At 44.5% G+C, this 20,484-nt stretch overlaps 1 protein-coding gene across 6 annotated transcripts in view; it reads right to left on the minus strand.

Annotated features, from left to right (window-relative positions):
• LOC126547922 (uncharacterized) overlaps positions 1-20,484 on the minus strand; it is a 289,018-nt gene that overhangs the window by 124,814 nt on the left and 143,720 nt on the right. For all 6 annotated transcript variants that reach the window (XM_055063464.2, XM_055063465.2, XM_050195977.3 and 3 more), the window contains 4 exons: positions 17,480-17,782; positions 14,800-15,103; positions 1,578-1,668; positions 1,379-1,495 (listed from right to left, as the gene is read on the minus strand). In XM_055063464.2, coding sequence (XP_054919439.1) covers positions 1,379-1,495; positions 1,578-1,668; positions 14,800-15,103; positions 17,480-17,782 — 815 coding nt within the window. The remainder of the gene's footprint in view (positions 1-1,378; positions 1,496-1,577; positions 1,669-14,799; positions 15,104-17,479; positions 17,783-20,484) is intronic.

Raw genomic sequence — 20,484 nt, forward strand, 5'->3', positions numbered from 1 at the left:
TGAATGCCACGAGCGACGATCCCGGAGAAGATTTGCTGGTACTGAAATGAGAAACTAAGTGCGCGCCGGCGTTTTTACATGCGACGGGCAGGAGAGTATTGTGGTGAAGCTGCTGCGGTGGGCAGCTATACACTGTTCTCGATCGCGCACGCGCCTCGTGCATTTTCTTGTTTACATGAGATCTAGTGGTCGGGAAATGAACCATACGATAGCAGTTTGACAGCGTACTGACCGTTGGTGCTGAAATATTGTGTTTTACAGGAACGTATGAACTGGTAAAAAATGAGCATAACTCTATTGGGTCATTTTTTATGTTTTCAATTGCAAACGTTGGTGCCGGGAAAACGTACGTAACACGGTATTTAGGTCTCTATTGTAAGCCATCTAACATCTGCTTGCATTCAAAATAAACAAATAAAAATATATTCATGGAAAGTGTCCCATTCCCCCCGGCTCTCCCCTATGTTTGTTACGACTTCAGGCACAAAATAAGCAAGCCATGTTTTCTCACTTTAGGTCGTCGCATTCAGCTGACCAGTTATACCATTTATTTTACCTAAAACAAAATTTTGCACAATAAAGGGAGTCTCATTTTTGAAAATGTACACACAGAAGAAAAGGCTTGGAAAAAATTCTACGTTCAATATGAGAGTAGATGCATCAGAAATGGCTCAGAGAAATCCCTACTTCTGAAACCAACTCTGAAAATGCCATTACCATTTCTGAAAGTGTTGCAGAACACAGTAACCAGACTTCTGTTTTAATGTGCCAAACAGCCTTTAAAAATATATTTTTCTTGGAAACTGCAACTACACAGAGGTGCCATTCAGGGACCCAAGAGTGGTAAATTTTCCTTTATTATTAGATGCCTAAATATATTGTTAGAAAAGCTTTCTTTCATTTGTTAATGTGGACTGCAGGTAAAAGTGGTATGCAAATACACTACTTCAATTATGAATATCCAGCCTTTGAACTTCTTTGCTGATGCCAGTAAATCATGCATTAACACATTCACTGTGACAATTTTTGAAGTCCAGATTCCAGTTCGGGATGACCTACCAGTGGGTCACTAGTCATATTTCTCAGGTACGTCGTGACCCACCTGTGAGTCACCGGGGAGTTGTGCTTCTTTGAAACTACCTCAAGCTGCGGAGGGCTGGTACCACAAGTCGTCAAATCAGAAGCAACAAGAATTTTCACTCTCCTTTGATTTCTAGCAAAGCCTTTACTTGCGTACTGCAGGAACACCTTGCACATCCGCACAGGAGGACTAACTGTCGTGACCCATGCCACAGTGAACTTGTTAAAATTAATGCCATAACAAAAATTTCAAGTCATTTGAGGTGCTAGTGCATAACTTTAAACTACGAACACATACATTTTCAGCTCATCTTCCATGAAGGCAAAATCTTCAGGAGAAGGTGGGATCATCTTGAGATCCAGTTTGCCCATTGGTGTCGGTGGCTTATTCACGAAAGCAGCCACGTCTTTACTTCTACGAAATAAAAATAAGAAAGAGCTAAGCGTAATCACACACTAATAGCACTTAACAAATTAAATGTCAGTGTGAAACATACTTTCTTGAAAGAGATAAGAAGGACTGCATAGTTTTGTCCAGTGAACCTCTCTTTGACAGCTGATCACTCAGAACACTGCTTGTGTCAGAACCTGCAACGAGAACATACGTAAAAAACACTGAATGACATAATAATTGAAGTTTAATTTTTCGAGAGTGCACCATGGGCTATGACTATAATCTCCCTCCTCTGAATGCAGCCATTATGAAAAAATGCAACGCTTCGCTAAGCACACATCTTGCAACAACCATATGGTTACAGTACAATAAGTATTCTCCAATTATATCATTAATTGGGAGCACTTCAAGCTTGTTTGTGCAAAGCACAAACACATCAGTCAAGTGTGAGCATGTACTTTGTCTGCATTCTTAGCATCTTCGTAATCTCTATTAAAATTGCTTTCATTAGAAGCATCGGAAAAACCTGATACTGAACCAATTCCACCTTTTTGTCCAGTCACTGAAATGAGTACAGAAAAATTTCTACAGGCATGCCATCAAGTGGAACTGGACATGTAGTTGATACCTTACATATGGAACCATACAGAGCTCCCTCAAATTACCTAAATGCTTAAGGTGGTGCAATTACCAATTACATCGAAATGCAGAACCAGAACTCTCAATCAGACTCATTCTTATCAACATTTTTAGCAGAATCCGCTAAATATTGCAACCCTGTTCAGATCAAATTAACAGAAGTCAACAGTGCAGCTGCAGTACTACTAGATACGTTTTCAGTAGCTGGAAAGGTAAACACCATGGCCGCCCAAGTGAAGGCCTCAAGAAGACACACACATTGCTTCATTACTCCACGGTATGACCAAACATCAAAATCACCGCCTGCCTGCTCGTGCCATGTTCAGGACTGTCTTCAACTATTTCCATTCCATAGGGTCTGTCCCCGTTCAGAAAGGAAAGTGTCCTGCCAACAAAAGTGAGAATGTGGCCATAGTTGTTCTAGTGTAGGCCAGCATTAATCTGGGCAAGCGTAAGAGAAATCACAAGGAGCTCTGGAAAAAGTAGAACTTCCATTTTGAAGGCTTTTTCCAGGCACAGTTATCTATCGAATGCATGCTACATCATGCCCAGGATCACAGAATGTTCCTTGGACTGATGAGGTGCACTTTTGTAGGAATTTCTATGTTAACTTGCACAGTGTACAGTGTACACTACTATACTTTATCTTAGTAGTTATCTGCAGCACTGTGGAAGCTGACGGACTCCTTAGCCAATAGGAAGGCCAAATGGCTCTCAAGATGTGTTCATCCACGCCACATCGTCTGTCCAGCATCTGCTTGCCATCCTGAAGATACATGCTTCACGGTTGGTGAATTCACACAACAAATGTTATGGCGTTGTAACAATAAGCTCTGTTTACATGAATGTGACAGAAGGGTTTCGATTCATATACACGCTTTCTCAGTAGTTTGTTGCTATCTCCTTAGCCAGTAGTAAGGGCTAAGTGTATAATTGTGCACCCAAGCTGCATCATCTTCTAGTGCCTATTTGGTACATGCTTGCCACTATCATCATGTATACTGAGTGTAGCAGTAAATTAATGAAGCAGTGAACAATTAGATCTTTATAGCATTCTGTGTTGTCAATGCATCACCAGTGCTAATGCTGTGGCACCATCTGCTAACTGGAAATCAAACCATTTCTATGGCTCTGTAGTCCTAGCAGCATCAAAACCAGCAGCTGATCTCGATAACAATGATAAAACATGCCTAATGTTTTGCCCTAAGTGCAAAATGAGATTCAAGCGACTGCAAATTTGGCCATTTATTTCTTGCTGTCAGGGCAGAGAGCCGGTAACAGGCATGAATTCGGATCGAAGCAGGCAGTTTGGGTTGTACGGGTGCTAGCATGTTGCTATGTTCAGGGTGTCTACCAAGTTGACATTTCCAAATTCCCCAAGTGTTCCAGGTTTTCCCCGAGTGCCTTTGCAAAATTCCCTGAGTGACCCAGAAATTTGTAAAATGCAAGAAAATGTAAAGATGGGCTGACACCATGTCGCTCAATGCTGTCACTCCTAGCAAGCATGTTGAAAAAAAAACGATGACTTAATCCAGTTAGAATAGTAAGGAGCTACATTTATTTTGCTCCAAAAGAAAACAGAAGGCAGGTGTTAGTGAAATGCGCAGCGAATAAAATATTTAAAAAAAATGGTAAAACCCATTGCAAATTGATTTGAGCATTCTGAAACAACAATAAATAGGAGATGCATACAGAAGCAAATATTTTCAAATATGAGCTATTTCTATCAACTTATAGCAAGCTCATTGGTATGAGGCCCAAACTTTGTAACAAGTGAGATTCTCTCTCAGCAGCTGGAAAGTCAACCTCAACTGTCCTGACATACTCTCAGCCCGCGCACAACGCCTCAGTGTTGCGTTTCACTGCTTTTAAGTGTTTATTTGGTTTGGATAATGGTCACCTGCATCTCAGCGTCAGCCACCACTTTGTTTTTTGAGCTCAAGCTCCTTGAAAGAAGCGATGGCACGCTTCCTTTCCCGTTCATTCCTCAATGCCTAGGTCGTCTGTGTTCTCGTCCTCCTTCTGCCACGCATTCGCCCCATGGACCATTTGAAGCATCCTGTTGGTCAGTTGTACAGTCAACATCCGATTTTTCGAACTCCCAAGGGGCCGCGAAAACATCTGAAAAATTGGGCACTTCGAATAAAAGAATGCATGTCTTTTATTGCCCTTATCGGTTTAAATCGCCACAGGCATATCGGAAAAAGCTCTGAAGGCCTGCGAGTACACTTATTAGGCATATCGGTGCTCCTACTGTGACAGGAGATGATGGGTGCGTGTGTGTATAATTAAGGAATACATAATGTGTTCAAGGGAACAGACTGGTGGGCTAGTTGGTACTACATAACTAGCACTGAGTCTTCGTTTCCTTCTCTTATCCTCGTTTTTGTTGTGCTTTGTCTCAACATAATGTGTCCCGTAAGAATTGCCTCTTCCCACACTTGTTAGGCTTCACCGCAATATATTGTTACATGTGGAAAGACGCAGATGAAAGAGGCTATTTACAGGCTATTTACACTGGAGCCAGAAGGCCAGGCCGACACTCGCTCGCGCCAAGGGCACAGACCCACTTCGTCGTCGTTCTCGCGGTGGCTCGTCCCTTGAGCATCACTCGATGATATCGTAATACTACCTCCCGGTGGCAACAGCGCCGTCACGGTGCTGTTAAATATTCAAGGCACGTGGAGAGTTGTAGGGATTGAGTCGGGCGACGTGGACAATGTCACTGGTTGTCACAGTGGAGGACGTAGTGGGCGTGGCTAGAACAATTTCATAGGTGACATCGGTCACTTGGCAGAGCACGCGATATGGGCCTGTGTAGCAGGAAAGCAGTTTTTCACAAAGGCCAGCTTTATGCGATGGTGACCAAAGCAACACGAGGGTGCTGGGCACAAAATGGACATCAAGATAACGGAGGTCGTAGCGTTGCTTTTGTTTGCCTTGAGAGACTTGTAGACGAGCACGCGCAAGTTGGCGAGCATGGTCAGCATGGGCGATAGCATCACGGGCATAAGCGCTAGTTGAAGCTGTGGTGGATGGAAGCACAGTGTCCAGTGGTAGCGCCGGTTCACGGCCATACAAGAGGTAAAAAGGCGAAAAGCCAGCAGTTTCGAGACGGGAAGAGTTGTACGCAAAGGTAATGTAAGGTAGAGCCTGGTCCCAGTCGCGGTGGTCGTCTGAAACGTATTTGGATAGCATGTCTGTAAGGGTGCGGTTCAAATGCTCAGTGAGGCCGTTTGTTTGAGGGTGGTAGGAGGTGGTAAATTTATGCTGTATTGAGCAGGCATGCATGATGTCGTCAATGACCTTGGCCAAAAACGTACGGCCACGGTCTGTTAGCAATTGACGCGGAGCACCATGCATCAAAATCGTATCACGTAGAAGGAAGTCCACATCAGTTGCGCAACTGGTCAGAAGAGCGCAGGTTACGGCTTAGCGGGTCGCGTAGTCCACCGCGACTGCAACCCACTAGTTTTCTGATGTAGATTCCGGAAATGGGCCGAGAAGGTCTAAGCCAACACGACGGAAGGGCTCAGCAGGGACGTCGAGAGGCTGCAGGTAACCAGCGGGGAGCTGGGAAGGCTTCTTGCGTCGTTGGCAAAGTTCACAAGCGGCGACGTAACGTCGTACGGAACGGGCAAGGCCCGGCCAGAAAACACGGCGACGTACACGGTCATAGGTTCGAGATACGCCGAGGTGTCCTGCCATTGGTGCGTTGTGAAGCTCTTCTAGAACGGTTGAATGGAGGTGTTTAAGTATGACAAGTAGGAACTCAGAGCCGTCCAGATGAAGGTTACGACGGTACAGAGTACCGTCGCAGAGGCAGAAGAGGTGTAGAGTGGCATCGACCGGAGAGTGTTCAAAACGGTCATGAGTGTTCTAATGTAGGCATTATGACGTTGCTCGTCGGCGAAATGAAGCAGCTGCGGTACAGAGAATACGCAAGCAGCACTGGTAATATTGGAGGAATCAGGGTCGTCAAAGGGGTAATGCGACAAGCTGTCAGCGTCTTGGTGCAGGCGGCCAGACTTGTACACCACGGAATATGAAAATTATTGTAGCCTCAAAGCCAATCGACCAAGCCGGCCTGCAGGATCTTTTAGCGATGAGAGCCAGCAGAGAGCATGATGGTCAGTGACTACGGTAAAAGGGCGACCGTAAAGGTAAGGACGGAACTTCGCACCGGCCCAGACTACAGCAAGGCATTCACGTTCCGTAATGGAATAGTTGCGCTCCGATGGTGCGAGGAGGCAGCTCGCATAAGCAATAATGCAGTCCTGGCCACGCTGACGCTGGGCTAAGACGGCACCTACGCCATGACCGCTGGCGTCTGTACGCAATTCTGTAGGGGCATCAGGGTCGAAGTGGGCGAGAATGGGTGGTGAGGAGAGAAGAGTGACGAGACGAGAGAAGGCGGCGGCTTCTGCAGTACCCTACGAGAATTGTATGCCTTTCTTCAAAAGATTAGTAAGGGGTCTAGCAATTGCCGCAAAATCTTGAACAAAACGAAAGTACGAGCATAGCCCTACAAAACTTCGAACGTCTGCGGCTGTCTTCGGAACCAGAAAGTCTCGGACAGCGCGAGTTTTGTCGGGATCAGGCTGTACTCCGGAAGCGTCAACGAGGTGGCCCAGAACAGTAATTTGGTGGCGGCCGAAACGACATTCGGACGAGTTAAGTTGCAGCTTCGCCTTTCAAAATACATAAAGTATAGCTGTTAAGACGCTCAAGGTGAGTGTCGAACATGGGCGAGAAGACGATGACGTCGTTGAGGTAGCAGAGACATGTGGACCATTTGAAACCTCGGAGCAAGGAGTCCATCATACACTCAAAGGTGGCAGAGGCGTTGCATAATCCAACCGGCATTACTTTAAATTGGTATAGGCCATCAGGTGTGATGAACGCGGTTTTTTCTCTGTCCATATCGTCAACAGCAATCTGCCAGTATCCAGAACGAAGATCAATAGAAGAGAAATAGCTGGAACCGTGGAGGCAGTCAAGGGCGTCATCTATACGTGGGAGCGCGTAGACGTCCTTCTTAGCAATGTTGTTCAGATGACAGTAGTCTACACAGAAGCACCACGTGCCATCCTTCTTCTTAACCAACACTACAGGAGACGCCCAGGGACTCGAAGAAGGCTCAATGATGTTTTTATCTAGCATTTTGTTCACTTCACTTTGAATTACTCAGTGTTCGGACGCAGAAACTCGATACGGTCATCGGTGAATAGTAGCAGCATCGCCAGTAAGAATCCGATGCTTGACCGCGAGCGTCTGGCCTAAAGGGCGATCGTCGAAGTCGAAAATATCTCGGTAGGACGATAATGCTTGGTAAACGTCTTCAGCCTGCGCAGAAGACAGGTCCGTCGCAACCATTTTCTGTATCTTGGGATCGGCGGCCGAGGCTGGCACGATGGGTCTGCTAAGCTCGCAAGAAGCATCAGTCGATAAAGTTGCCACGTGATGGTCGCCGAGACAATCAACGTTGGCAAGGCAAATACGTTGCGGTAGAATTTGCTTTGCCAATCCAAAGTTAAAGATAGGCATGAAAGTGCGGTTCGCAGTAATAGTAAGTATACCGTGAGGCACGGTAACGTCATACTGTAGTGGAATGTCGGGCAGAGGTGTGATGAGGTACTCGCCATCAGGGACTGGAGGGGAAGACAAAAGTTCAATATAGGCTATTGACTTCGGCGGCAGGTGAATGAAGCCGGCGGGGCGTAGGCGGCACTGGGGTGCGTCAGAAGGTTCTGCGAGAATCGGCAACTCAAGGCGAATGGTACTGGCAGAACAGTCAATAAGAGCAGAATACGTGGAGAGAAAATCGAGGCTGAGAATGAGGTCGTGGGGGCAATGAGCAATCACGGTGAAGAAGACAGGAATGTGGCGGCCGGCGATGCTAACACGTGCCAACTGGGGTGAGGAGCTTGTTCAGTCGTCGTCAGAAGGCAGCACTCATAATAGAAAGATGTGCTCCTGTATCGATGAGTGCCGTGACAGGATAGCCATCAACGTCAACGTCAAGAAGGTTTTGGTTCGTAGGTAACGTAAGCAGAGGATTTGAGGGCAGGGTGGACAACGCAGCTTCACCTCCAGAAGCTGCAGTGCCTAGTTTTCCGGCTGGATCCGGGAGGCGATAGGCGGCGGAGAGAAGCGACGGGGTTGGGGCGAACGAGACTGATGGCATCGAGGTGAGGGCGAGCGGCTGTAGCGAAGGTTCAGGGCAGGAGCACCAGCGGCAGTGGGTTCATGGCGGGAGGCATAGGGAACAGAAGGTCCAAAGGAGCGGGAATAAGCGGCGGTGTATGTCCGAGGAGGTGGTGGCCATCGGTTGCAGCAGTGACAAGTGACGTGGCTGATGCGACAACAGTGGAAGCAGATTGGCCTGTCATCAGGGGTACGCCATTCGGACGGCTGCGGCGAGGTATGGCAGAAAAGGACTGCCGGGGACGAGGAGGGCTGCTAGAGAACTGGGGAACCATGGGTGGAGACGACGAACACACAGAGTTGAGACCCATGTTCTCAAATTCCTGTCTGACAACGGCCTGAATCATCGCAATCGTGGTTGCTGGTGGATCGGGAGGCGTTGCGGAGAAAGCTGGCGAAAGGGCGGCCTCAAGCTCGCGGCGAACAATACGGGTTACGTCGTCACAGGGGGTGGTCTGACGCGGTCGACCCTCACATGTGGACGTAGCAGCAGTGTTGGGTAGCCGCGTGATGTGATGTGTGATACGGCGGTTCTTAGCTTGTTCAAGGCGACGGCATTCTTTGATGATGGCGTCGATAGTAGAGACATGGCCAAAAACCAGCAAATTGAAAGCATCGTCGGCGATGCCTTTTAGCACATGCGACACTTTATCTGCTTCAGACATAGTATCGTCAGCTTTGCGGCATAGAGCCAAGACGTCGAGGATGTATGAAACGTACAGCCCTGTAGATGTACGAGATGCAAGAGCCTTTCTCGCGGCAGCCTTGCGCCCAATGGGGTCGCCAAACAGTTCCCTGAGCTTTTCTTTGAAACTGTCCCAAATGCTTATCTCATCATCATGCGTTTTGGTGCCACCCGCGTGGGGTGCCGCCGAGATATAAGATGACATTGGCGAGCATGATCATTGGGTCCCACCTGTTATTAGCACTGGCGTGTTCATAGAGCTTGATCCATTCATCAATGTCCTCTCCCTCCAGGCCAGAGAACACACCAGGGTCGCGATGTTGGGAAACCGTGATGACTGGAGCAGTCGGACAAGCCGAAGCCGTTGCAGAGGCAGTCTCGTCACCGGGAGGCATGGTGACAAGCTCGATGTACCAACCACTCCGGTGTTCCGTGGTGAGGACGGGGATTGCTGACCACCAGAATGTTATGTGCGGAAAGACACAGATGAAAGAGGCTATTTACAGGCTATTTACACTGGAGCCAGACCGCCAGGCTGACACTCGCTCGCGCCAAGGGCACAGACCCACTTCGTCGTCATTCTTGCGGCGGCTCGTCCCTTGAGCATCGCTCGATGATATCGTAATAATATATTTGCGTATGCTTCACCACATGGCACAACTGTATTAAGGCAAAACTAACTTTTGGAAACTGGCTTTAGGCAACGCATTGTGCTTTCCCAGCGTCGAAGCCACGAAATAGCGATGACCACAAAGGCGGAGTCGGTGCCATTGCTGACAGTGGCAATTCTTTCAATGAAAAACACCGCACCTAACGGCAAGAAGCTTAATAGCGAACGTCGAAGCAGCTAGGCCTAGTGTTGCAATGGTGGTGGCTACGACTGCCATCGGATCTGCGTGCGAGCGCCGGTTCGAGGCGGTGAGGCAATCAAAACTGCAGCGGTGGTGGCTTTGATTAACGCAGTTTCGGACTTTCGGTCATGGCAAAAAGTCCGGAAAATCGGACGGCGAAGGGTTCTTGCGTCCAAAATTTCAGATACGTTTTCAGAGACGTTCTATGGGGTACGTGGTAGTGCTGCGAAGCCGTCCGAATTATCGGGCATCTGGTAAGTCGGCTGTTGAGTGTACACTGGCAATTCCTCCAGCCGATGACATGGTGTCAAAGACAATTCGTTGCGATTCCTCTCTCTTACTCGAGCCAGCATTACAGAGACTTTTGTTCCCTTACAATAAAATTACAGCTAATTTTCCATGAGAGAAGCACAAATTCCCTGAGTTTTCCCTGAGTATTTCCAGACTACCTTAATATTCCCTGAGAATTCCCGGTTTTCCCAGTTGGTAGGCACCCTGTTAATGTTACCATGGTTAGGGCGGCTATTACGATTAGCGGCACTAACTGCCACACTGATTCACACTATATGATATGCATGCCGAAAGGGCCTAACGTGCAACGTATCGCTGTCATACATCATGTACAAAGCAAAAATAAAACCAACTATTCCAGCCAAAATAAGACAGTTACACCTGGAACTAGTATATTCCGCTGCACAAAGATGTTGCCTGCGTACACCTCGTACCTTTGGCAGCGCTGCAAATTACTTGCGAGATTGAGTATAGTGTGATACCAATCCATATGTCTACACTAATACAAGCATTCAGTGAGATGGGCAGCGAATGCGTGGTGCAGGATTATTGAAGGCCATATTCTCACTCTCTACTTTAGTAGTAGAATTAAAAAAAAATACTTTAAGTACATTTTGAAAAGTGTGGTGCCCAACATCCGACATAGACATGGTTCCAGCACTTTTCCAATTCAAGCTTGAGTGTTCCTCAATCAAGTTTCAGGGTCAGAGGTAAGGATGAAGCTATCTACCAAGGTCACCAGATTTATCGCCGTTGAATTTTTAAGTTTGGGAATACAGTAAAACATTATTATAACAAAATGGGTTACAACAAATTAACGAATAATTGTAATTCCCCCTGAAATGCTCATTGAACGTTGTGCATTTAAAATCTTATTTTAACAAAGCAAAATTTCTTTTAAATGGATATAACAAACTTTTTTAGTAAAGAATGAACGTTTACTGGTTACCTTACACCAACTAGGCCGAAATCCGGTGTCACATGATGCTTGCAACTCAACTGATCCAACAATTGAACACTGAGAGATTTCGCCTACCTGGCAATGTGCCCAACTGGCCAAAGCTGTAGAGTCAGTGGCCATGCACACACACTGCTGCCACCCCTCCTCTCACCAGCCTCTACTAATGCTGCCAACTCCTGCACTCTGCTCACACAGCGTGGAGGCCCCTTGGTTGAAATTTGTGCACTACAGTGAAACCTCATTACTACAAACACCACATTAACAAACTTTTCAAATTAACTAACTTTTCACAAATCCCCTGCTGACTTCTTATACTTTCAATGTAAAAATATTTCAGTACTTTAAACTTCAGAATACCAAACTTTTTAGAATAAAGATCATGATTCAGTTTCCTTGTTATGTTAATAATGCCTCAGTACTACGAAATAATATTTCAAAATCTGTAGAGTTCTTAGACTTCCATGTATCCTTCACGGCAGCCGAAACAGTAGGCTAGCAGACGACAAGGCGTAGAGAGCGGACATCACTGTGCATGGGTTCAGAAAACCTCAGACGGTGCCCCTTGAGAAAAAAAAAAAAGAATGCGGGTGAGAAGAGGCAAGGAGGCATCAGGTTTTGCAAGTACATGCTCCGCCCAGAAAAGTTTTGCCTAGCAATGAAGGTATGTCTCTTCCTTCTTTCACCCTTCTTTCTGCGCACGCCCCTTCTTTTTTGCACTTCTTTTTCGAGCCGTACTCACTATGCGCGCAGTGAAATGTAACCTCCGTACTCGCTGGGATGCTATACAGTTGCACTTTACACTTTCCAGATGGTATCGCTTACACGCACTCGCGCTTTGGCATAGTTCAGGCATCCACCTCAAGCAAGATGGTTGCGGTGTCCACAGCAAGAAATGTGAATAACAAACAAAAAGCAAGAAACGTTGTTCTTTGGAGGCGAATGAAGCTACCTTTCTGTCGGTAGTTTTCTCAGCATCAGCGCATTTTGTGCGCGTCACTCTTATTATACGGTGCTTTGGCGGTGTGTGTGGCATGAAAAATAGTAACAGCGCGTGTCGAGAGCCAACATGACGTTTTTGTGGATAGCTCATATAACTTATAAAGTGATGGGTTGATGAGCAGAATGGTTAATTTCGGGGCTTTCACTATAACGATCTCAGAAAAACAAACAATTTACCACGGTTCCCTGAAGTGTGTTATATCGAGATTTCACTGTATTACGCCATAATGAAATAGAAACAGTGGAGCGCATAGCTTGCAATAGATGAAGAAAGGATTCTTCAATACATGCTGTGCCATCTAATCGTGGCTGCAATAATGTGCTACACATGCATAGTCAAGAGCACTCTGCATACTAAGGCCACATTATAATGATCCATTATCTTTATCAATAGTTCTCCCTTTGTCATTGGCTCAGACGAAGCCGTGCTGCTGTTATCGCGTTATCACTGGGATCACAGGCGCGGCAACTAGTTAGCATGAAAAAAATAAATTACTTTTTATAAAATACAGCCACTGCCCATATTCTTGGCAATCGCTCAGCTTATCATTTCCTGAACATGCCGGCCTAGTGTAGCAAACCTCCAACTTTGTACAACGCTCGTCACTGTATGCAAGGGGAGGCAGAGCTCCTGCAAGTCTTTTAATTTGCACTATGACTGTCGCTGGATTTCAGCATAAAGATATGCTTCTTTGTTTAGAAGTGTCTGCTTGTGAACAGTGACAAGCTTTGTATGAAATCGTAGGCTTACGACACTTGACCGGCATGCTCGCTTAACACTGCAACACGATATAATGCAACTATTTGTGGGTGCACGAGGATGGAAAAGATCGATTAGCATTCACAGCTGCAGAACAGCTGTATTTCATTAGAGAAAGGAGTCATCTCACTGATGAAGACATGGCAGAAAACTATCTTTACAATCCTTTGATGGTGCACAGCAAATTTTGCACCATTTTACTAAATGGTTACTAAGAGCAGCCCCCTCATCCTTTTTGGTGGCCAGTGTTAACCACAAAACCAGACAATCATTCTAACAAAGTAATGGATATAATGAAGTAAGTGTGGCTCCCCCTTCAACTTCGTTATAGTGAGGTTTTACTGTATGTGAAAAGTTCTTGCATTCAAACCCAATCTAAAAGCACTTTCTTCTTTATATTGCAATGGAGGAAAAACACCGATTGCCTCTTGTGATCATGATGCCGTTAGTGTTGCAATTCTCATTGCTTTTGTCCTGTAGTATAAAGAAATAAACTAATGGTTGCCATGACTGCATAGTGCTACCTCAGTGGCTACAAGTATCACTTATTTTAAAGAAAAATAGAACAAATCTTATCTTGCACAGTTCCTCTGCTTGAAGTTACTAAGCAAGAAAATGGGAACTTTTTACTCAGAAGCTTGTATTCCAAGTTGATTTGGTGAAAGCAAAAATGCAGTCAAATGTTCAGAAAGGGTGCAATCATTGCTTCTTACTCTACAGTGGGCAGATAGTGAAGTGGGGGAAAGGGGGGAGGGGGCTGTTTATTTCAGATTAAGAAGTGCAGGGATGCAATGCACTATGAAGCAAAGTTATTGGCAAGGTCAGCCCCACAGCTTATACACAGCCCCATACATCGAGACCAAAGGCAAGGATTAAGACTCATGGATTAATCTCGGGATTAAGACTCGGGATTAAGACTTGTGTCAAAATAAGGGAGATTGGCAGATGTCACTAACTGACATTTCTTGCATGTGTTGTTCCTTGTGCTCCCCAGGTTTTCCCATGGAGAAAAACGAGATTTCTTGCAGCAGCTGCGTGGGCCTTAGAGCGACTTTTTGCGCATTTTGAAACTGATAGCACATCAAGTTGTCAGCAGCCACAAACCCTCCATCATCAACAGCCACCTAAATACATTAACACCTAATAACATTAATTAAGGTTTATTATTATAAAACATGTTGCTGGGGCTAGCTTATGCCTGATTAATTGCCAGAATTGTGGCACAGCTAGAGATGAGGGACAACAGAAGCAACATATGACAGAGGCAACATATATGTTGCTTCTGTTGTCCTTTGTCTTTAGCTGGACCACAATTCTAGTAAATTATTATTTTACTTAATTACCAATAACATCACAACAAATTATCTGTTTCCTGAATGTATCATGAGAAGCCAACAAATAAAGACACCAAGGAAAACATAGGGGAAATTATTTGTACTTACTTATTATATTAAAGAAACGATAAATTAATGGCAATGAAAGTGGATGAAAAAACAACTTGCCGCGGGTGGGGAACGATCCCACGTCCTTGCATTACATGTGTGATGCTCTAACCAATTGAGCTACCGCAGCATGGTTTCCCCATCAACTTTCTTGGGTATTTACGTGTTACTACGAGAACTAACCTTGGGAGCGTTAGCCAGCACCACCACTCACAAACCCTGGCAGAGGATGTAGAACATCCTTTCTGCCGCAGGCGTCATGATTTTAATTTTCACTTTCACTTCGTAAGTACAAGTAATTTCCCCTATGTTTTCCTTGGTGTCTGTTTGTTGGCTTCTCATGATATGATTATAAAAACTGAGCCCCTCGGTTAACCCCCTTTCTTCTGTTTCCTGAATGGTCATTTAAGGAAGCCCTGCAATGCTACATGTGGATAGACAGGAACTGAGCAGCTCAGTTGTCTTTCATGGATATATGCACTGAGCTCACCAAGAAAGCTTTGTGAAATGGAGTGGAAGGAGTTGGAGATCTCCTTGCTGTCTGCGACGAACTGGCGTATCTTGGCCACCATGCCTGGCGAAAGAGTCACGGACCCCAATGATCCAGTCTCGTCGTAGGCCAGCAGCTGCCCTAGGAATTTTGCCAGCTCTTCCAACCGGCACAGAAGCACTACTGACATCTCCTGCATGTCTTGTAACTGCTGCTCCAGGGCAGCATTTTTTTCCAGCAGATGAGCATCTGTCAAGACTGCCTGCTCATATGCAGGTTCATCCTTACGCTTGGAGACCATCATCTGCAAAAGCACAGATGACTACTTCAATTTTTTTGTCACATTTCTTGGAAAAAAGCTACCAGGAAATGCTTTTCCCCTACTATCTTTTTTACAAAGTTCTAAAAGTAGACAGAGCATCTATAAACATTCTGTCACTGTCAGCCATGTTTCATGTTTTTAGTATTTATCTGTCGCTTATTAGTCTTCGATCCATCCTTACCCGCATACCCACTTAGTTCATATCACAAAGAACTAGCATGTATTACATCACAGCAATTTTGCCTATCCAAGGCCATTTGGAACAGATTTAGCACATTCATGGCAGACATTATTACATAACAAAAAGGCGTGCTCCAAATAATCACCCCGTCAAATGAGGACATTTTTTAGTTCAGAATATCAGATCAGAAAGAAAAAGAAAGCCTCAATTTATACAAGAAAGGATCAGTGCATTACTGAACAATGGGCTGCTGCAAACATGGTGTGGCAAGTTCAGCAGAGTTTTAAGGACAAGTGGTTTGACTATACCAGAGTTGCAGAGAGAAACCCTCCATCCATTTCTGGGGAGTGGAGATTATTCAGCTACTTTCAACTCCTCGGAATGGTGAGAGTTGGACCATACCCACTACTGAAATGGCTGAGGTGATTCATTCCATTCCTCTAATTGCAGTAAATGAATGCTTTCTCTAATTAGCGACTACTTGCATTGGTCTGCATATAGCTAAAAAGATATTTTTGAAGTGTTAAGAGCCGTAGTGCGCTAAGCCAGCAGACTCACCGCGGCAACCTGCAACGGACATAAGTGTTATAGACAATGTTACGGATAATTTTTTTTCGCAATAATCATGCCTGTTATTTGTTAAGCATGTTATTGCCTGTAATCTCTCTAATATCTACTGTAACTGAGAAGCCGTTTCTCAGTTGTGGTTCCGCTAAAAATCTCTCTGCCTACGTGTTGGCAAAATGACCATGAGCACTCAAAAGAGGCATTGCACGAACACTCGGATGGTAGAGCACATGTCTGGTCAATAAAGTACCCATACTTAGAGTCCTTATACACAAACCATATACAAGATGTACTCAGGAGAATGACGTGTGTAATAGTACTAGACAAAGAAACACGTAAAACAATATTACATAAAATTTATTCTCTCGCTTGTCAAATAGCATCAACAAACATATCTTAGGTGTGCAGGTTAGAAGTCATGAATATTTGATGCTGCTGCAAGCTATATTCAGTTCTTACGATCAAAATAACTTCCAAACATGTCACTTTGTGGTGACAACTTGTCATACAGTACCCTCTTCTGAAGTCCTCTGTATATAGGCTTCTTCAAAACCATAATGCAAAAAAGAAAGGTTTATAATCATTAATGCCTTCAGAAGTGAAATGACACTTCGCCATGTTTACACTGGCTTTTTTCAATTTAGCATTATGTTAGACATGACGCTAATTTCTGACATCATGGTGAACCGTTTTTTGAAATACTTGCCTAAGGCTCCCCACTAATGAACACTGAAGTTAGCTTCACTTTAGCGGAATCCGTGTTAGGTGGTTCACTACTACATCACACGCTATGATATGAGCACGGCTTGCCTTCTAAATAATCCACCATTTTCAATAAGCCTTAATTTTTCCTAAACTATTTTTATAAGAGTAAAGAAAACTACGAAATAATATTACACTGTTGTGCATGCCATGTATCCACCTATATTATTCTGTCACTTTTAGAATTAACATAAAAGCAAAACACGATATGTTTTGCAGGGCAACATTTTTTTTTTTTTTTGCCCGCTGGCATATTAATGGGCCCCATTTCTTCCAGGATTTCACTCAGACTACCTGTTATTCTGCATTCTAGATATTCGATAGCTTGCAAAAAAAACATGGCGCACATTGCAAATTATCATGGACTTGCGTAAGGTCCATTTGAGACTTCATTCTTGGCCTCAATCCCTGTGACGTAAGTCATGCCTGCTCTTGCTTAACTGAATAGTTCTTGACAATGCAGAATACTGTGTTATCAAGAATACTGTGTTGTCAATACTGTGTTGATACTGAAAGAACTGGTAGGAGAAATACAATATATTGGTAAAGTTTAGACTAAATGGCAAATTTATTGGTTTTGTAGTCTCACATAAAATTGACAATTAATGCTACAGTACTAGGTGCCAATTCCATTCTAACTACATTCCGGAATCTTGGGTTACTATTAAATTCCCATTCCATCTGTCCAACTCGTGCCATCATTCTATTCCCATTCCATGCCAGGTGCTCAAATATGTGAAATAATTTCAGAATCATTCAAACTCCAGAGTTGTCCCTCCACAACTCTGGACTATAGAGCATAAACAATAAAAACAATACAAAGTCACACGTTCAGCAGCATACATCACCTCAGAACATTCCTTCAGTTGCCTCTCCAAGTCTTCAATCCTCAGCACAAGAAAAAATATCTCCTCCTGGAGTTCAAACACATTTTCCGACAGACCAAACTCTGACATCTTCTGATTTGTGAGCTGCTTTCGCCAACGCCGATTGGCTGACAATGCAGACTTGCGGGGACTCTGACTGGCTAGTGAGCCATGATGGGGCAAGTTTTGGTCTATTTCAATCAATGGCTGTGCATTTGGACCAGTGGGGGACTCTGTTATCTTCACTGAGAATGAGTCCTTCAGGGACCTTTGTAAAAACTTGACCTATAGATATGGGACAGTGGGAAATGAAGATGAACAAAGGAAGAAGTCAGTCAAAACAAGAGGACACATTAAGCCACTCATAAGAGAGACCATCCCATGCTGCTGCAGCAAGGAGCTTGTTCTTTGCTACAGTTTAGCAGCTTTTACAGCTGCCCTGATTTCCAACTGTTGTCCTGTCCACTTCTTTCTTTTCCCCATTTCAACTTGCACTGGCTGAAATGTGTGATAACTTATGACACTAACTAGAACTGACTTGGGAATACTCCTTATCTGAAGAGAAAAAATGAGTGCCAGCCCTTTCAAGTAGTGACTAAACATTGCCTCAGGCCAAATGTGATAAGATGAAGCACCAGAAAGCTGCATCCTAATTTGTACCCTAAAACATTGATGTTTTTAGAACTTTGTTTCCCATTACCTATGCCAACAAAAGTGCAGCATTCTTAGGTAGCAATCTCGGCTGTGATGACGCTTTCATTCCTACAGTATAATATTGCAAAAACATTGTACCACATGATGTACATGCTCACTGACATCAGTTACTGCCATAATGAACAGTGGAGAGTTTTTGCATAAACTTTCAACCCTGTAAGACCTGTCACCATGGAGTGGCAAGACCTTCAATATCCTTGGTAGCATCAAATCCATAAACTGTTTCTTCCAGTGTACTGTCTCTGACAAGGTTTCACAGGGTTGGATTAAACAAGTGTTCAGACTTTAGCGGTACCTCTGCATTGTACAGGCAATTCACAGCAGACATCATACAGAGGCACTGCCAGCCAGCCCTGAATGATAGCCAAGATTTTAATGCTCTTAAAGATACAGTAGCAATATCACATTGTAATACTCATAGTGGTAAACACTGAAGGAGTGAGTAACTTAATTAATAATAACCACTATCATACTACAACAGTAAGAGTCAATGCAATGTTTTTCCATAACCAAATATTCAATGAATGCAAAAACAGTGTTTTGACAACTTATCTCTAAGAAATTTCAGCTCTCCCTCAGCCTTCCCTTGTTTTGTAAGAAATCCTTTTATCTCCCACTGGAAGAAGAGCACATGGCCACTACCTCCTATCGCGTCTCTTCTCTACTCTTTGTATGACTAAGTAAGAAGCCAGGGCCAATTCCTTTCAACTAACCAACTTTGCATAAGTGCTTTGCATAACGTGTTTGGATGTTGGTAACACAGTCAGAAAGCCAAGATCCAACAAGGACACTCACTTGACAGGGAATCAAAACTTATGGTCACATGCCCATTGGAGGAAAACAAGACAGCTAAACATAAACTGACATGAACAACACTAAACATGCACTGACTGAGAAACTATTGTATATCGGCGCCTGTGCGAACAAGCGAAGACGAGGCTGACGAAGTGGTGCCATCGATGACTTAACTCTAGACTCAGTTGGCCCTTCTTTGCAGTCACTAGGCAAGTGGTCCAGCAATGCAATAAAGGAGAAGACAATAGAAGCATGCATAATTTTAGCAACTGATATCAGATGACCGTTAAAAAAATGATTACATATAGTAAGGCAAGCAAGCACACACACTTCTGTCACCACAACACAGGCACATCTTATTGAAGGAGTAATGTGACACTGACATTCTGAAGACTGTATCTGAGCCTGCAGTCAACAAAATACTGCTCCCAACACATGTAATGTGGCTACAGATGCACGTGCCTATTTAGTTTGCCATGCTTAATCTTCTACTTCCGTTTCATTGTCACCTGACCATAGTACCAAAAATTGTTCCTGAAACTTATGTATCCCATAACATAATAAACTAAGTCAGTCGGCACTTGTGTTGCCTTGTCAGCACTTGCCCTTAGTCTAGTCCACATATTCACACACTGTTTCTAGTTTCCCTGAAAATAAGTCACTAGCGCACATTACACCTACTCAAGCTGTCTTAGCAGGCTGTCTCACATGAACAGTTAACAGAAAAAGATGTTATATTTAGAGTATTATGTCATGCATAGAAAGAGCCTTTTCACTTCCAATAACAAGGTGAAAGCATAAAGCCCAGACCCCATGTACCCTTGCGGACGGACGCAAGCTCGTGTCTACGGGCCTTGTGCCTGCCACACCTCGCGAGGAATGGTGGTTTGCATCCACAAAGACGTGCTTCCATGCGCACGACAGCACGCATTTGCTGGGCTCACTCATAGACACCTTGGAAGACGCCACTTCGTATCCTGTTATTTACAGTGTTTCAAAATGACTTGATGTCTATAAACCTAACTTTTATATTTTTAGAGCTCTTAGATCTGCATAAAAAATAAAGTAAGCACTTTCTTGCATGACATAATCTGCTTCACTGAGAGTTGAATGTACTGCGCTGTAGCTGTGTAGCCAGGCACGTCAACGCAAGGCAGGCCAAGCGCGCAGTAAGAGACAGCAGCTATTCACCAATATCACGCCGCGTTTAGATGCATACGAGCCATGCCGTACTGTCCGCGCATGCATGGGCACGTGGACGTGAGCTTGCGCGCATCCACAAGCATACGTGTGGTGTGGGCATAAGGGTGCATGAGCTGGTCGCATGCTTTGTCCCACTGCCTGCAGCATGCATGCATTATTGTGCAAAATGTGCCTAATCTCATACACTTGAATTATATTTAATGTGTGGGCAGCTGCACTTGTGAATGCTACAGAAATGTGTAGAACATACAGCCACAACTAATATATGCAGGCAC

Source organism: Dermacentor andersoni, chromosome 1 (genome assembly GCF_023375885.2).
Source record: "Dermacentor andersoni chromosome 1, qqDerAnde1_hic_scaffold, whole genome shotgun sequence".
NCBI lineage: Eukaryota > Metazoa > Arthropoda > Arachnida > Ixodida > Ixodidae > Dermacentor > Dermacentor andersoni.